We start from the raw sequence: 18,461 nt of genomic DNA, 5'->3' as shown, positions 1-18,461 counted from the left end.
TCGACATCTCGATCTTACAGAGGGTAGGGAAGCTGGGGGATGCCCGGCTGAGGAGAGCATCGTAAGGATCGATCTCGCTGGATCGCGTGGAAAGGAGCGACATCGATCGGTGATCTAATGCGATAACTGGTCGCTTGGCCGAGCACAATCTCGCAGCAAGGAAAGGGGAACAAATTTCCTTGGGTAGTTTTGTGTGGGTCCACTTTTAGTTTTTAGGAAATCAATTTTAGCTAATTTTTTTTGGAGGGATCACTATTTTTACACCTTAAACTTTGTTTGGTATTCCCATAAAAAATATTTTGGGATGAAATATAGGGATACTGTTGGTGATGCTCTTAATACTGGGCGCTGTTCATTTTGTTCGACGGACGAGATTGCACCAAAGTCGGAGACGCTCGCTCGCTCGCCGCCTACGCCTCAGCCGTCCCCTTCTCCGGCAATGGCAACCCACCACCACCACCGCCCTCCTCCTCCGCCGTCTCCCCGCCGCCTCCTCCGCCCCGTCTCCGTCCCCGCGCCGCCGCACCCACGCCGCCGCCCGCGCCCTCCCCTCGCTTCCCTCCAACCCCCACCGCCTCCCCTTCCTCCTCTCCCCGGCAAGCGCTCTTCCGACCCCGTCGAGGCCAACCGCGAGTCGGCGGCGGCGGCGGCGGTGGTGTTGGAGGAGGAGACCGGAGCGAGGGAGGAGGAGGAGGGGTACGTGGCGAGCGTGGGAGCAGGGGCGTACCCCGCCGCCGGCCTCCCGGCGCATCTCCGGGCGGGGGTGGGCGACCCGGTGTTCTTCCTCCTGGCCTTCGTCGCCGTCGCGGTGAGGCTTCCATTCCCCCGTGCAATACAGCTGATGGAGTATAATTTACGTCGTATTATCTCACATTTTTCTCCCCGCTTGCTTCTGCTGTGTGTTATGTGGCGCAGACGTCGGCGGCGTTCACGAGCATGGTGGCCGTGGCCATCCCTACGATGCTAGTAATGCTCACTGCTTCTTCTTCTTCTTCTGGCTCGTTTACTAGTAGGCAGTAAAGTTTCTTAGCATTTAGCAATGCATCTCACTCTAATGCGATTTGCTAGTTAAGCTTTGCTTCTAATGCCATGCTGTGTTGGGCCCTTTATTTATTCAGAGAATGATTTAATGGAGCTTTGCGCACATCTATTTTGCGTAAAATCTCCACCAAATTGGGTCCTTGGGTAGTAGACTCATGGGCATTTGTCAGACAATTGGGTGTTTAGTCATTGCCTCACTGGTATTTGTCGAGATGGACATGACAACTAGCTTAAATGTGGGATTTGCTTAAGAAAACGTAAGGATGAGCCTGGGAACCGCCATTATGCATGCTGAAATATGAGTGCAGTATGGTGCTCGATGTGATCACTGAAGCTATTCAGTAATTCGCCAAACTCGGTAGAATGCCAACAACACCATTGTATCTAACTATTGTAGCTGCTAACAATGTGGCCTTGCACTAGTTATGGAGATCAATGTCATAATATGCATCAATGCATGGCTCTTTTCATTCTCTTAGAGAAATGCCTATGCTTTGTGGGCTTGTGACAGCTGGTAAGCTACACCCAAGATGGATTGATTATGACAGTAGAAAAGAAAATACGAAGAAAAGTTTTATGAAAGTTGAGGGGTCGATTGCTAATGATTGAAATAAAGGAAGTGGTATCAGAAGGCGAGAAGAAGAAAGGGGAAGTGCAGTGGGAACAACTACAAATTATACAGTTGTTTCTGCCCCAATTATGTTCTCCTGTTATTTGAAAATACCAAAACTGATATTTCTTATCCATATACAGTATAAATTTATCTGATGGAATTTTCGGCATCATGGGCATTTGTCAGACTATAGGTTGTTTACTCACTCCATTGGTAGTGGTATTTGTCGAGATGAAAAATCACATTAATACAGTTGTTTTTGCCCGGTTATTTTTGACTGTTACTTGAAAATTCCAAAACTGATATATTTCATAGCTATGTAGTATTGAGTTATCTGATGGAATTTTTGGCATCAAATTATTCAACAGGCTATGAGGAGAGCCGCAAATTCATTTACTTTGCTCGCTGATGCAGCTCTTGAGGAGTTACCTAGTACAATGTCAGCTGTAAGACTCTCTGGCATGGAAATTAGTGATCTCACCCTTGAACTTAGTGACTTGAGGTATGAGCATTCACTAAATGGATTAGTTATACAAAAAAGGGAACGGCTAAGCTCCATTGTCAGTTCATCTATTTGCTTTGTAAGAGTAAATGATTTACCCATTAAATATGCTGTCCCAAAAAATTCTTGGTTCCTGCAGATTTTTTATTTGAAACAGTTTGTTTGTCCATTTCATTGGCATGTCACTGTTTAGTCTGCACTGATTATGACATTATTGTATTGCTTGCTTTAATTTCTACGGATGACAACAGACATGATTCTATGTACTCCTAGTCCTAGATGGTTGATACTTGATAGTTGGATTCTGTGCATTCCTCATAAGCATCTGAAGAAACTTAATGTGCATCATCATGTAACCAGCGCATGGAATGTTCCTTGCAGCCAGGAGATAGCAGATGGTGTGAACAAGTCGGCCAAGGTTGCTCAGGCAGTGGAAACTGGCCTAGGGCAAATGCGTGATCTGGCGATGCAGCAGGCAACATGTATGTTTCTAAACTGTAACTAACCTGACAAAAAGTTTGGTTCACATCTGAAGCATTTGTAACTAACCTGGCCAAATGTTTTGTTCACATTCGAAGCATTCGTTGATGTTTTGTTCATTTGTTCCTTTGGGCAGCAATGATTGAAGAGCGAGCAAACTTGCAAACTATCCCAAATTCAGCTAAGAAGTCGAATGGTTCTTCGACCCGACAGCGGCGACAGGAGAAAGGAAAGGACCATTCAACCAATAGAATGGAACCTTGACACTCTAAAGATGTATGAATTTCTTTCCTCGTAGCTACTTGCTTAAGGATTGGTTATTAGCTTTTCTTTCTTGGTAGTTCTTGTAAATGAAATGTATGTTCAATGCAATGTTATCTTTTCGTCAGATGCCCTTGCCGTTATCTTGAAACTAATCGTCATTTCAGGCAGTTACTATATTAGTTTTTGCGCTGCCTAACTGCCTCTCCTTGGCGATGAAGGCTATTGCAATTGCATTATAAACTTGATATGCTAGAAACCTTACATGCCCCTGGATCTCATGAAATTCAACCTTTTATAACATATTTCAGAAGGGTTATGGAAGGTTACCCTCACGGCCTCACCACTGTTTCCAGTGAAAGGGGTAGTCGAACTCGAACATGCTCTCCCCACTATTATGAATTGTGAACTTTACATGCAATTGGTACATCAGTACATGCATATGACATATGACAAGTACTAGCCATACAATATTATTGGTCAACTCATCTCTTTGCTTCCTTTCAACATAATACAGCAGCTGTTCAAAAGACAAATAAATAGTTCCACAATCTAAGACCAATAACTCCACCTGGCTCATCTCTATGCACAAACATATATCACCGAGGCCTAAATCGATGCTTCAAAATATTGCGAAATCCTGGAAAATCTGCAACAAGTCTCCAAGGGCCATTTCAATTAGCGCTTTGGAGAGTACCTGCTCCATTCCTTTTGGTGTATCATCATCCGAGATCAATTTCTTCTGGGGTTCCTACTATACCAAAATATTACAACAACGAGATGGGGTCCCACCTCAGGTCATCTTGCTTTGGATTTGCCTATGAACATGTACAAGGAACTCTACATAAGAAAGGCCACCAGGTGCCTTGTCTTCGACCAATAGTGAGCGGAAGAAATCTCCTGCAGCAGTGAATGAGAAGCATTAAGAGATAGTAATATTAGGTATTATTACTCCTACAAGCTAAGAAAAATCGCCAGAATACTAACCAGATGGGTCCCCATGTTTGCATAGTCTCAATCTGCAAGATAATTTAGAAAATGTCAAAGGACTGAAAGTACCAATGTCATCAACATAGTTGAGAACTTGCAAAGAGTACCTCAAATAGGAGCATCTCTGTCGCCTTATTTCATTCACCACTTCATTTACTTTCCTGGAAAGTTCGTTATCATATTGCTCCAATACCAACTGAAAGAAATCAGCTATTGGTCAATCTCATTTGCAAAATTAAATGGGAACAAAACAAATTTCACGATGTTATCGATAATTCCTAATTCCCCACTCATGTTATTATAAACTTAAAAATCCATCAGGTAAAGAGAAAATAGATTATGCACAAGACTAACCTGATTTGGTACTCCAGCCAAAGATGAAACACCAAATATTTGCTCAAGGGTGGCAGGGTTTACTGCATTTCCGACATAAACAAAACCATCCTCACCATTTTCCAACAAATAAATTCCAAAATCAAGCGTATTCTCACTATTGAGTGTAAGGGGGTTTGGTATAAGGGAATCATCATCACTCTGCACAACATAGTAAATTCAAAATAATTAGCATTACCTCTTAAATAACGTGGACTGCCAGAAACAATTGACCGTTCTTACCCTTGACGCAAGATCATGGAGGGCAATCATCCTAGGGAACACCAATGGAATGGCTAGTAACACAGAAATTGAAGAGACGGTTGACACCCAATAGGACCGATCATCCAATCTCCCATCAGTCCTCAATCCAACACATTTAATTAATGCTGACAAATCAATAAAAATGTTTTTTATGGTTACAGATATGCTAATGAATGCAAACAACAAACTAGCAAACTGGAGGCAAGAAATCATACCTAGCGTATACAAAGGCAGGAGCTTTAGAGCCTCAGGAAGAATCAATTGTCCCGAAGAACTTACAGATGCACAATGTTTTCGGTAAGACTGGAGTATATTGATGCATGTGCTCGTCACTTGGTCCCTAACTTGGGATAGAGGTGTTGATGGAATGGCATTTGCGGCTAGGTATTGCAAAATAAGTTAGTACATCATCACACTTTGCATGACACAACAGTTTAAATGCCTGCTTCACTAATGATATTTCTGATCAACGGACAAGTTATTGAGCTTAATAATTGTGGAAATAAAAAATTTATAAATATATGCCAGAGTAAATTTCATGAAACTATAGATTTAGTCAGCCATATCACAAAACAGGTATAGCCAAATTTACCATGAAACAAAAGATCGAAGCTACTGTTTCACAAAAGTACAGATTTAACAGAATTTATCACAAAGCTATAGATTTTGATGTCTTATTCCAAGCACTGTTATCCTCATGGAACTTCTAGAATCAGTAGTTTTGTGATAGTCAACACTGAATAATTAATTTTGCGATAGAATGGCTTAAATATGTAATTCTGTAATAAATTTGGTGCTGAGTTTTGGCATAATATGCCTTAAAATCAGTAGTTCTCAAAATACCACAGCTACATCTATAGTTGTAATACATTGTCAAATTATGCATAATTTTGCCAAACCGACCCAATAAATAAATGAAAATGCATTAGTTTACCTTGCTTCACAACATAGGTAAACTGTGTTTCCAGATCAGCATATCGGAAAAGGTTGCTGAGCACATTTGTGCATGAAAGTGAGAGGTTTATGACCCGTATCCTTCTTTGTCCATATACCGTCGTGTAAAGAAGTGCACACTGAAGATGTATCACCAATAACTAGTATTATTAGCAATGCCTGATAGGCTGATAATATAAGCAAGTACTCCATAGCAAATGATTATTCGAACAAGTTCAGATAAATAAACTTAGTACTTAGTACACTTTAATACTAGGGGACAGATAATCAGGTTCTCACCAATGGGTAAAGAATCTGAGGACAGGCTAATGAAAAAGAAAATTGAGCAAAACAAAGTTTTGAAGGTGCTGAGGCAGCAGGTAACAGGATATATACTACCTTTAGTATACACGGACTAATTAATAACACTTTTACGACTACCATCACACATGAACATGCTTGCATCATATCTTTTGAAATGAGATGGCAACAGCATAAGTTTGCCACTATCAGTCTATCACTACTAGGTCTCCTCACTTTCCAGTATGACTAATGCAGTACATGGAGCCAGGGACCAATTAAAGGTAGCAATCAAAACAAAACTGGTCACTGATCAGCAAGTAGGAGACTAGCTTTCTCAGAGCCAGTAGCAGTAGGGCAGCACTGGAGCATTGGTCTGGATCAGCCATCTAGTAGGTTCCACGTGTTCCTTTTATTTACCAAGTTATAAATAAAACCAAACAAGAAAGTATGTTCTGAATCACACTTTGTTTGAAGTTGAAGATGTTCCAGAATTGTTCTCAATGATGTGGTCTAAAGGATGGTAATGGAAGCACTATGAAAAAAAAATGGCATGCAACACTAACTAATTTTTCAAAATCTACTACATTACCTGGAAAGCACATTCTGAATTCTCCTGCAATTTGTCATCATGCTTAAAGGTGACCATTATGGTTTTGTCCGAGTCAATCTGCAGAACAAGAACCCCTCTTAAGAATAAATAGCAAAACTTCGATTCTACCACATCTAAAAAATTATAAAAGAAACAGTCCGAATGAAACTGCTAACAGATGCGGTGATATAACATGATTTGATAGGTAGTTCATGGTATGCAATTATAAGCACCATTACATAAGTGGTTTCCACATGATTCCTGTCATAAGTTACTAGTTTTGCCATATGTTTGTACAAGCTTGTATTTTCTTTGACCTTCTAGGCATCTACATCTTCACTTCTTGTCAAACAAAGGCAATTCCAGCAAAACACTGGATAAAGTTTTTATTGTAGATAAACAGCCAGTGCCACTGAAAATGGGTCCTTTGATCCTTTCCATCCACAAGCATTGGATGTGTATAATCTAACCAATGCTCTCTCTAAAAAAACCTTAATTGTGTTTATGATAAACAATATGCAAGCAACATAGGAAAATCTGGCATCAATCTAGATTAGGTATCAATCTTAGTTACTGACCGCAGGGAGATCAATATCAGTAGGAACACGCCGGCAGAAGTTGCCAGAATAGTCTTGAACTTGAAGTCCCTAATGGCACATTAAAACAGAACGAAAATTCAAGTTACCACTTGAGTATGATATGAAAGGGGAAGGATCAGAAATATACTTACTTGACTGCACCTCACACGCATGACAGCCTCAAATCCCTGGGGTCTACTGAAATTCCATCTGAGATCATTGAACAGCTTGGCTGGATCAGAAAGGGCAGAAAATGGATAATAATGGTACACCTGCAAATTACAGCAAGATATTCAGATCAAACACAAGAAAAAAAGCAGAAAAACTGAAAAAGTTAAGCCAATGAATCTGTTATAGATATGTGAAGTGCCAGAGACAATAAAAACACAAGCAGTGGTTCAAAAGATTTTGGGGTACTAGCAACCTCAAAAATTTAGAGAAACAACAGGTTATGTGTATACAGCATAACTCATAACAGGAACTGAGCGTAGCCAGTTGGTTGATGGTGTAGATGTATATCAGGAACTCATACCTAGATCACCCAAGTTTGAGTCCTCATCGAGGTGAATTTGGGTCTATTTTCTTCTTAATACAAAACCACCTAGTTATTCCTAGGTTGATCCCATTTAAAAATGGGTTTTCAAAAATAAATGTCATAAGTATCATGTCGTGCACAATCACCAATGGGATGTCATGTATTTTCATTCTATTGGCAGTTTATATTTGCAACGAGAAGAATAATCAAAAGTCAAAAGCATTTTGATATGACAAATCTTTTGCACCATAGTGGCCTATATAAATGCAAGGACCTAAGGCATATACTACACTGATGAGCTATGACAAAATCATCACCAGGCATAACCACGATTAAGTAGAGTATACACCCACTTCTTTTCTGCCTAGGAACAATCCTACCTCAAACTATTATTAATTTTTCCAATATTATTATTTTCTGATATTTCAACTGTTGTTATAGCCTTATAGGGTTTAATCCCTTGCGTTACAGGGTTTAATCATATATCACTTAGGTGTGAAATTCATCTTCTGAATCAACGAAATATTCAAGAGTTTAAAGATGAAATGTTCAATATTGTTTCAGTAAGCTAATTGTACTAATGAAACTAAGAGAGAGAAGCATACCCGGCCACCAGTGGTACTAGGAACAACTGATATAGAAGAAATATCTACATATGATTGTGTAGTAAGGAACACATCCACACAAACCTGATAAAAAATAATAAGGAAATATTATTCATTACATTAAGTAAACAAAAGCAGCATCTTGAAAAAAGAAACAAATGTTTCTCACTTGATACTCTGCAAATTCTAGTGCCATCGTCTTCAGAGTCTTATCAACAGGCTGCAGGAGCTTATGTGCTTCCTGTTAGCATCACATGCAGAAAAAGAAAATCCCATCACTTATTGAGTTGGACTTGGGAAGGATATAATAAGGAAAACAAGGTGAAATATTGAATGGAAGTGATCTAGCAGATGTAAATTTCTATAGTTCTATAACAGGTTTACACAAAACATCAAACAAAATGAATGATACCTTATCTCCAGTGGAAATATTTGATCTACCTTCAGCTTCCCTGGCAGATAATGAACCAATTCCAACTGATGGTAGTACTGCAAGTGCCAAAATGCACATAAATTGCCTTTTCTTTTCTGGCAAAACAAGTATAACATCCAATCTACAGAAGAAAAATAAGTTCTATTTTATTGTAGAAGGCTGACAATCAGATTCATTTCTAAGATCACCTAAAAATAGCTTTCCAGAACAAGGAAGCTATAAAACAAAAAATGGAAACCAAACCAGCAAGTTGTACATGCAATTGAAACAGTAGAGACAGGATGAAATCGTATCCATCATGTCCTACCCTTCAGTGCATGACCATTTTAAAAAGAGTAAAGTCCATTTTACACCCTCAAACTCTTACTTCGTATTTGTCTAAAAGGTGCACCCCCAAACTATAAAACCAGGTATAATACACCCCCAAACTATCAATACTGGACACTTTACCCCCCTCAAGCGATTTTACAGTGGTTTGTTACACGTGGACGCCACATTGAATGCCAATTGCCAAGTATTCCACATCAGCTCTTGAGGTTATATGGGCCAAGCCCATATGTGCGATTAGTTTCCCTTGTCATCAGCATCAACACGGGTGGCGGCGGCGTGCACCTGCAGAGGCGACATCTGACGGCGTGGTGGAGGCGGATGGGGCAAGCAGCTGCAGCGCAGTGCTCCCGGGGCGTGAGAAGAACTTCGATGCCGGAGCCTGCAGGCCAACTGGGTGTCTGTGTGGCCATGTCCATGCAGTCCCACTACTTCTGCCGGCGCACAAGCAGCTCCATCATTACCTCGTCATGTTGGCCGCCTGGCCCATCCCCAAACGCTAGCTATCCTCATTATTTTGCTTGTGTATTGAGCAGAACAAGTGCCGCAACCTCTTGGAGGTGCTCCAGCAGGCTGCGCCGCGCAGCCGCTTGCCCCTGTACCTTCATGCCGCCGCCTTCCCGCAGGTATACGCCGCCATCACTCGTGCTGATGTCGACGGGCAACAGCAAGGTAAACTAACCCACTTATGGGCTGACATGGACTTGATGACATCATATTTGACATCCAAGTGCACCAAAACCACCGTAAAACCATTGAGGCCTTGTTCGTTTAATCCCCTCATACAAAGAGGTTGATGGGGATTTGGAGGGAATTTATTCCACACTTATTGTGGTGTGGAATTATTCCCCCTCAATCCCCTCCATTCCCCTTCTCTTAGGGATGAAACGAACAAAGCCTGAGGGGGGTAAATTGTCCGGTATTGATAGTTGGGGTGTGTATCATACCCGGTTTTGTAGTTTGGGGGTGCATTTTAGACAAACACAAGAATTCAGAGGTGTAAAACCCAAGCAGCTTTATTTTCAGTGGGATGTGTGTTCATTTTAATCTTTCTACCTTGCATAGGTTGTCAAGGTCCAAAAATAACCCCTCGGACGGTGGGGGAAAGACCGCCCCCACAGCTTTTCATTAAAAAGAAGCCTCAAACAACTCATTAGAGAAAGGATACGAACCATTTGCACTGTGTTCTAAGTGGATGTGTAGGAGTGCACGCAAGGGTGGGATTTATAGAGATATGCCACTCAATCACTCAACAGACAAGTTAACCTATCAAATTACCTGACTGGAACATGAGTAGTTTTCCACCAGTAGACTTCATAGCAAGGAAACTGGCCTGCATGCAACATACATACATAATTATCAGCAACCTGTCCAGTGAAGCATGTAGATAAAAATATAGAACATATGTGCACTAATTTGATTACTTTTAACAAAATCTCCACCAAACAGGATATTACAGATTAAATCTCCACCATAAAAGCAGTAAACAGACAAAGGAAATGGTTGTGCAAAGTTGTACCTTCATAGCTGCCCCAAATGCTGAATCAGCGACCCTATTGTTCTCGAACATGTTAGGGATGCTCTCCAGTAATTGCTCCAAATTCTCACGGCACTAAAGTCTCAAAAAATAAAATATTTCAATTTTTTCCATGTACAGATTTTTCTTGTTCATGTTTGAATTGTTGACACTTTTTAACCTGTAACAAGAATTATAAGAAGCTAATAATCATAACACATTTGTCATTTGAGTGAATACAAACCTCAGAAATCGGGAGAATCAGGTCAGTCTGAAGTGGAGTGTACACATCTTGGATGTCTGGAACAATAAGCATCAAAGGCTGCAAGGGCAAACAGGTGAATGAACAGTTTAAATATTGAAATCCAATAACTAGCAAGGTTGTGAACAATAGTTAAAAAGCGGAAGTTTGATTGGTATGCACAAGCTTATGACATCATGCTTAGATTATGCTAAACTGCTCCATGGAACAACGATGGCCTTTTTTACTGCTTCATGGTCGGATGGCACACCAACACAGAAAAAATTACAATCTTTTGGAAATATAGCCAATGCAGTGCCCTATCCACCTTAGAACTTTCAAGCTAAGACTTGATGATGTGAGGGAAACAAAAGGGATAATAATATATTTTTTTGTCAATACTGAATATCAACTTGTCCTCCATATTTCTTATAATTTATGTTCTATGAAACAATATCTTCTTTATCTCCAGGTGCTGATTAAAGCTAATGTCGATATTACATAAAGTGGTAAAGTAAACTGACACTACCTGGACAACTTCCCATTTGGAATCTTTCGCATTTATTTAACACCAGATGACCAGAACTAAAGTGATTTGGCTACTGGTATGCACTAGAACATGTCTTATCTTACCATAGAACAGATCTTGATTAATCGTTAACCTAACAATGGGATGAAGCATATAAGGATTAAAATTGCTACCAGACACTCAAAGCATACCTGTTGCTGATCACGTTTAAGACTGTAGAAATGAATAGCGGAATCAAATGTGGCAATCCCAACCATTGTTCGAGGACCTTCCTACAAAAGACATAACAATTGTCAAAGAAATTCCTATAGTGGTCCATTTTTTTATTAAACTTATTGCTTATCTAAAATTTAAGGAGGCACAAAATAAGCAAAAGCACAAGACAGCTTTATCAAAACTAGCCAAGTAGCCATGTATTGCAACAGATTTCAAATAAATACATATCATAAGTTCTAAACTTGAAAAAGCATAATTTGCAACAATCATAATTATCCACTGAAGATCCCACCAACTAAGAGGTGGTGGTAGGATGTCAGTATTCAGACATAACACCAATAACACCACTAGATCATTTCACAATTTGTTACATGTATAAATATTGGCATCAAACTAGGGTGCAGTTATTAAGGTTGTAGCAGCCCGTGCTACTTCCACATTGATAGCAAGCACCTACCCACCGGGCTGCACGCAAACGCAACAATCATAATTATCCACTGAAGATCCCACCAACTAAGAGGTGGTGGTAGGATGTCAGTATTCAGACATAACACCAATAACACCACTAGATCATTTCACAATTTGTTGCATGTATAAATATTGGCATCAAACTAGGGTGCAGTTATTAAGGTTGTAGCAGCCCGTGCTACTTCCACATTGATAGCAAGCACCTACCCACCGGGCTGCACGCAAACCCACATGGATGCTTGGCAGGTTCCACCAGACCCACCAGCCAACATGGATTCATGCTCTGCATGTTCTCCACATGAAGTGAGCTGGTTCTAAGCCTCTAATTATGGAAGCTCCAAGCGATACCAATGGCGAGGCACAGCTGCTTGTTGAACCTCCTGATGAACTCATTGATATTTGATCACATTCAATAGATCTGTGGATAAGAATATTTGCCCATCTGGCTCATTCACTCAACTACTGCCTACTCGCCATGCCTTTCCCTCATGATGAACGAGTCCATTACGCAAGGCCACCACACCCACTGGGGCAGGGCTGCACGCATAGGGCAGCATCCACAATGCCGGGGAAAGTATCAAAGGGTAGTGCTTGGCTGTAGTACCTGCATTGTCATTAAGGAGGCTGACATCCCAGGTGGCGGTGGCAATGAGGGACTGAGTTATTAACCAAACCTGCCAGCCCCTTTTCATAACCTACTGGGCGATGTACAAGAGATCAATAGGGCAGCACCAAAAGCCTTGTGGGTCTGCTGCATAAACATGCTTTACCTAAGTGGGCCCTTGGGGTAGTGTTGGTGGGCTGGTGGCCCAAGCCAGCCCAGAAGGTTAGTGGCAAGACTAACACCACTTGCACCCTTACATTCGACCTTTCCAAACTCCCATTATTAGGGAACAAGGAATGGGCGTGGGCCGACCCACGGGTAATGGTTGACCCACTCTAATTCAACTAAATGAACTAAACCCCAAAAAATGAAATTTAATTCATTTAATTGAACTAGAGTGAGACAACCATTACCTGCATACTGGGCCAGTGCCCATTCCTATGATCATGATCATTCCAAAAGTGATTTCAAAACTAGTGACCAGTTCTTGCACTGACCCATTAGAGATATATTCGGGTTTACCCAAATTTATGATGTATAGAATGACAAACAAATCAGAAGATGAAATTAGCCAATAAGGGAATGTGAATCCCTCATTATCCCATATCGCACAACAACATAAAGGGTGAGTAAATGGCTCAAATTTGTCTTGTTTCATGGCTATGATGTTGGCACATGGAACAGAAGCAAATGCTGATTTGCAGACACAGTAATGGCTATGATGTTGGCACATGGAACAGAAGCAAATGCTGATTTGCAGACAGTATCCTCAAAGTTAGTTAAAGAATAAACCATAATCATAAAAAAAGGAAAGACAAATCAAAATTCAAAAAGTTAACTGCTAAATCTGTTTTACACAGGTGAAAATCTGATGTAAACATGTCCAGGTTGCAAGGATAAATTAGTAGGTACAATCAAGATGATTGCACGTTAGCATGAAGTGATAAAGTTTTTTGTGTGCGCTCACTGATTATACATGAAAACAGCATGTAAACTTACAGGAAGGTCCGAAAGAGCCTGGGAAATTGCACTGCAAGCTGCAGCTGTTGCACCAGTCTGTATGGCATTCATGGAGACATCAATGAGGAAAAAATACACAGCTGGCATTGGATCACGAACCTGAAAAGGTTGAAGATTACATTATCATTAATACAATGTTATCAAAGTGAAATTATAAAATATATTACTGAAACTAGAATGTGAAAGTTCAGCAGATACAGTGCAAATAAAAAGCTATTCTGCAGAAATACTGATCAATCAAATAAGACAAAACCAGTAGACACATGCTTTACATTAGTAAGTTTCATGAATCTTGTGTACAATAAAAGGAGCAGGTAAGGACAGACCAGAAATTCCTTGGAGGCGATGAATTCAACTGTTCCCCTACATAATTCAGGCCTGTCATCAGCATCGCGTCGCCTACCATCAGGACCTAAGTTGCACAAGTACTCCCTTGGAGTATCATTGCTAAACCCTGCAGTATCAGTTTACTTTGTAAAATAGTAGCTTTAACTAAGTATGACATGTTAGAAAATACTAATATTCTATATGAAAACAATGATTAAAGCAGCCAAACAATCAAAAAGAGAATAAACCCTGACCATAAAGGTTAGAAGACATACAAGAGGATTGACTTTGAAAAGTACCATCTACTCAACAGAAAGAAAAAAAAAATAGCACCGGCTGAACATTTCAATGACCCACAAAGTTTCATAAGAGCACAGTTGTATGAAAGTATTTCCACTGGCAGCCAGAAATAATAAATAAGCTCGACAGCAAGACAAACTAGCATTGAAAAGCAAGCTAATAAATGAGAGTTTGCATCTGTATCCCTTACCACATAAGTTACAGACAAAATGCTTCCCTTGATCAATGAATCGCATGAAAGGATTTATGTATGCTTTGCAGCGTGAACACCTAATAGGTCCCATCCCTCCGAAGTCCACAAGCTAAAATAAGATAATAAATGTCAACCCCAAAGCAAATATAACACAAAATCATGCATCATTAAGGTCTGTGGTAATGAATATTTAACTAAATTAGCAAATAATGAAGTTTGCATTAGAATCTAATGTTGCCAGAATCAGCTGCTAAAGCACAGCCAAGGACAAATTTACTGACATTTGAATCATTATAAGCATGCTCACAGTATTTCTTACAGTGTTGTGTATGACTGAATTGAATGAAGTACAATAGTATAATCCTATAGTCAAGCACATAGAAAAAGTACAAACCAAGGATATAGAAACATATATGCTCACTTTTGGGTGAATGGTACAATGGCATAGATCATTATAATCATCCATGCACAGATTGATTTCTCATTGAGCTGGCATGCCATATCAGTTGCTGCAAATAAGTATTTGCTTTGTGTGAAAAATGGTGAGAACAAAGTACCTGGATAGGCTCCTCGGAAGGATGAGGAAGTGCAAAAGGTTGCACCATCAAGGCCAATGGCATTGCTGATGTTGTCAAGATATCTCCTGTACATGGTATCTGATAGTATATGTAACAAACAGTTTATAAATAAAAACAAATGCTAACATAAAAGAGGGAACATAATAATTGAATACTGAACATTTGAACATAGTCTAACCTGATTTAAGGTGCACCGCATCAAACGTGGATTGCAGTTACCTGTATCCTTGACAATAAATTCACTGGACGCAGCCTAAAATCAATTATAGTGATCAGAGAAAAAGAAACAGTAGTTTCAATAGTAAAACCATCTGGAACAAGAATTTTCAAGATATGAATAACTAAATGTAAATACATACCGGTGGAACAGCTGCTTGGCCACCTTGCCGGGTCTCAAAAATGACAACTGACGTCTCAGGCATTGGACGTGGTATTTGATTAGGATCAATTTTGGATGGGGTAGAGACCTGGGCTCCAGCATGTGGAGAATATGGCATTGAGGGTGTGGACGGCATCCCTTGTCCTAGAGCATTGGGCAGCATGCCGCCAGGCATTGGCTGCATACCAGCAGACATAGCTCCCTAAAAGTTCCGAAAGATCACCTCAAGGGTATAATTTTCAAGCTTATAAGAATTGAAAATTTTCAGGTATCTCCCACAAAATAAACCAAAAAGGAAAAAATGCTTCTATTTATTTCTGTCAAACTATTTATTCCCTATGAATCACAAATGAATGTTGTTTTGGACATATCCACAATCAAACTTTAGAAACATTAGGTATCAATATCTTTTAAAATATTGGATAAAATAGATGGAATTCATATGAATATAATTATCTCAATAAGAATTTTCAAAATATGATTTGTTGAAACAGAAATTTATGGTAAAGGTTGCATTTTGGAGACTGTGTTGATGTGCCATGAATCTCAGCAATTTGTGATTACAAGGCTCCAAGCATCATAAGAAATCAACATAACAAGTGCGAGGAAATATAATAGAAATTGTACTTGGTTCATCATAATGGTAAGATTCGATTTCCGATGTGAACTACACATCAAAAAGAAATAGAGCACATCCTAATACTAGTGGATTTTTCGTACGTGCTCTTCCTCGATCTAGAGTAATTCACATCTTCTTAAAAGAAGTAATATTTCACTTAAGCATGCACAATAACACAGATAGCAAGCTTCTATACCAGCCTCTAGAACTCAACATCATCAGATTCATGTTAAATGAAATAAGCATCTTTATTATCCTATCGCCCAGAAATGTGTCTCATCAGTTCTTTTCAAGAACACTCTATGTGCTTCAACATGCCCACTACAGCTAAGGTGTACAGTTGCTCATAACCCAGGTTACAACATGACTAGTTCACAACCACTAGACCTCTTCCTTTTCAAACACATTTATGAAATTTAATGGCAAAAGGAACACTCACTGGTCGTGCTTGCCCTTGCCAACCCGGAGGCCTGAATGGCGGAGCATTCCCTGGCACCCCCATGAACGGAGGTGGCTGGGACGACGGCGCAGCCTGAGCCCCAAAAGGCGGAGGCTGTGTTCCTGGCCACTGTGGTGCTCCACCAAACGGAACCTGCTGCGATGGCGCCGGTGGCCCTCCATACGGCGTCCTCAACCCACCAGTGGGCGCCGGCTGCGGCGCTGCCCCAGGTGGCCCGCCGAATGGAGGTGGCTGTGCCGCTGCAAACAGAGCCCCACCCAGCGGAGCCGATTGACCTGCTGCTGCTGCAGACGGAGGCCTGCCAAATGGGGGAGGCTGCGCCGCCGCCACAGGCGGTCCACCGAAAGGAGGAGGCTGCGACGCCGCCACCGCCGCGGGCGGGCCACCGAATGGCGGCGGACCCTGCGACATCGCCGAGGGCGGCCCTCCGAAGGGCGTCCGCTGCGCCTGCGCAGGCGGGGCACCGGACGGCGGACCACCGAAGGCAGGCCGCTGCTGCTGCTGCTGCTGCTGCAGCGGCTGCGAAGGCATCACTCCGGGCGGGCCACCGAAGGGAGGAGGTTGCTGCTGCACCGGCGCCGCGGGCCGCGCGAACGGCGGCGGCGGCTGCGACGGGGGAGGCGGGCTCCCGGGGAACGGTCTCGCACCGGGGGGCGGTGCCTGCGGCGCGCGGATCGACGAGGGCACGGGGCCATTCCCCCCGGGCGGCGCGAAGGGCGGGGGCGCGCGGGAGACGTGGAGGTTTGAGAAGGACGCCGGGAGGGAGGAAGCGGCCGGGTTGGGGGCAGGGGTAGGGTTTTGCGGCGCGAAGGGCGGCGGCGGCCGCGACGGCGACGCCATGGACGGGATCGAGGAGGGAGATCGGGATCTGAGGGGAGCGAGGCGGGGGGGAGGAGAGAGAAAGAGAGAGAATAAGGGGGAAAGGCTTTTATGTCGAGGCGTTTGATGAAGGGGAGGGAAGGGATCTGGGTGCGTTTCGCCGTTTCGGGCTTTTTGGGTTTCGGGCCGAGACTGGTTCGCGAGCGTCGAGGCGGGTGCCGTACCGTGCGTCTCTTGTAAAGAGGGTTTTTAACTATTTGCCACTCTTACAGAGTGTCGTTATTAAAATACCACTCTTCCAAATTTTTTTATACAAACACCACATGAGACTACGAGAGAGGTATTTTTTCTAACTAAAGTGTCATATCAGTAAAAGGGACTTGAAATGACCTTTTTACCTTTAGTTTGAGAAATATGAGAAATTATATACAAACATATATAAGAAAATATTATTTATTATATCTCAAAAAAGAGTTATCGTGGGCAAATAATAGATTCAACATAGGGTGCATATATTTATCGGTGATAACTCTTTTTAGATATAATATAGTACGTACTTTCTATGTTGAATCTATTATTAAATTGTGGTGAACTTGTTTAATGTATACTGCCTGTGATAACTCTTTTTTAGATACAATATACTGTGTTGAATCTATTATTAAATTGTGGTGAACTTGTTCAACGTATATTGCCCGTGATAAATCTTTTTTAATATAATATACTAAGCTAAATCTATTATTAAATTGTGGTGAACTTGTTCCATGTATATTTGCTCGTGATAACTCTTTTTTAAGATATAATAAACAATATTTTCTTATATATGTTTGTATATATTCTCTCATATTTCTCAAACTAGAGGTAAAAAGGTCATTTTAAGTCCCCCTTGCTGATATGGCACTCTAGTTAGGAAAAATATCTCTCATGTGGTATTTGTGTAAAAAAAATGGAAGAGTGGCATCTCAATAGTGGCACTCCGTAAGAGTGGCAAATAGTTAAAAACCCCCATTATAAGGTTGAGACGGTGAGAATTGGTTTTTTTTAATAGGGACATAGGCAGTGTAGCAGTGTTTAGTTCCCTTCAAACTTTTAAAAATTTCGCCATATCAAATATTTGGATATATGCATAGAGTATTAAATGTGGACGAAAAAACTAATTGCACAGTTTGTATGTAAATTGCGAGACAAATCTTTTTAGCCTGATTACGCCATGATTTGACAATGTGATGCTACAGTAAACATTTGCTAATGGCGGATTAATTAGGCTTAATAAATTCGTTTTGCAGTTTACAGGCGGAATCTGTAATTTGTTTTGTTATTAGTCTATATTTAATACTTCAAATGTTTGTCCGTATACTTAAAAAAATTT

General features: G+C 41.1%; 2 protein-coding genes across 3 annotated transcripts; one reads left to right on the top strand and one right to left on the bottom strand.

The window, feature by feature from the left end:
- The first annotated feature begins 357 nt into the window (after positions 1–357).
- On the top strand, positions 358–3,024 carry LOC127756842 (uncharacterized). The gene is made up of 5 exons (XM_052282230.1): positions 358–808; positions 916–966; positions 2,023–2,156; positions 2,538–2,638; positions 2,773–3,024. Exons 1-5 carry the CDS (start codon positions 440–442, stop codon positions 2,898–2,900), a joined length of 783 nt encoding a protein of 260 aa, XP_052138190.1. The 5' UTR covers positions 358–439; the 3' UTR covers positions 2,901–3,024.
- Positions 3,025–3,267: 243 nt separating this feature from the next.
- LOC127756841 (protein transport protein Sec24-like CEF) lies at positions 3,268–17,191 on the bottom strand. 2 transcript variants are annotated; one of them, XM_052282227.1, is made up of 24 exons: positions 16,256–17,191; positions 15,178–15,399; positions 14,997–15,071; positions 14,798–14,896; positions 14,238–14,349; positions 13,747–13,874; positions 13,400–13,519; positions 11,304–11,384; positions 10,587–10,664; positions 10,346–10,438; positions 10,105–10,159; positions 8,479–8,555; positions 8,236–8,307; positions 8,067–8,150; positions 7,079–7,198; positions 6,927–6,995; positions 6,349–6,426; positions 5,458–5,596; positions 4,739–4,903; positions 4,503–4,648; positions 4,242–4,421; positions 3,995–4,083; positions 3,885–3,916; positions 3,268–3,797 (listed from the first exon to the last, which is right to left on the bottom strand). In XM_052282227.1, exons 1-24 carry the CDS (start codon positions 17,114–17,116, stop codon positions 3,691–3,693), a joined length of 3,282 nt encoding a protein of 1,093 aa, XP_052138187.1. In that variant the 5' UTR covers positions 17,117–17,191; the 3' UTR covers positions 3,268–3,690. The 2 variants fall into 2 exon arrangements, with proteins under 2 accessions (XP_052138187.1, XP_052138188.1); XM_052282228.1 differs by having other exon boundaries at positions 15,178–15,375.
- Between the last annotated feature and the right edge of the window lie 1,270 nt (positions 17,192–18,461).

Source organism: Oryza glaberrima, chromosome 12, assembly GCF_000147395.1.
Source record: "Oryza glaberrima chromosome 12, OglaRS2, whole genome shotgun sequence".
NCBI lineage: Eukaryota > Viridiplantae > Streptophyta > Magnoliopsida > Poales > Poaceae > Oryza > Oryza glaberrima.
The sequence above is the reverse complement of the archived record's forward strand: the minus strand, read 5'-3'. Positions and strand labels throughout refer to the sequence as shown.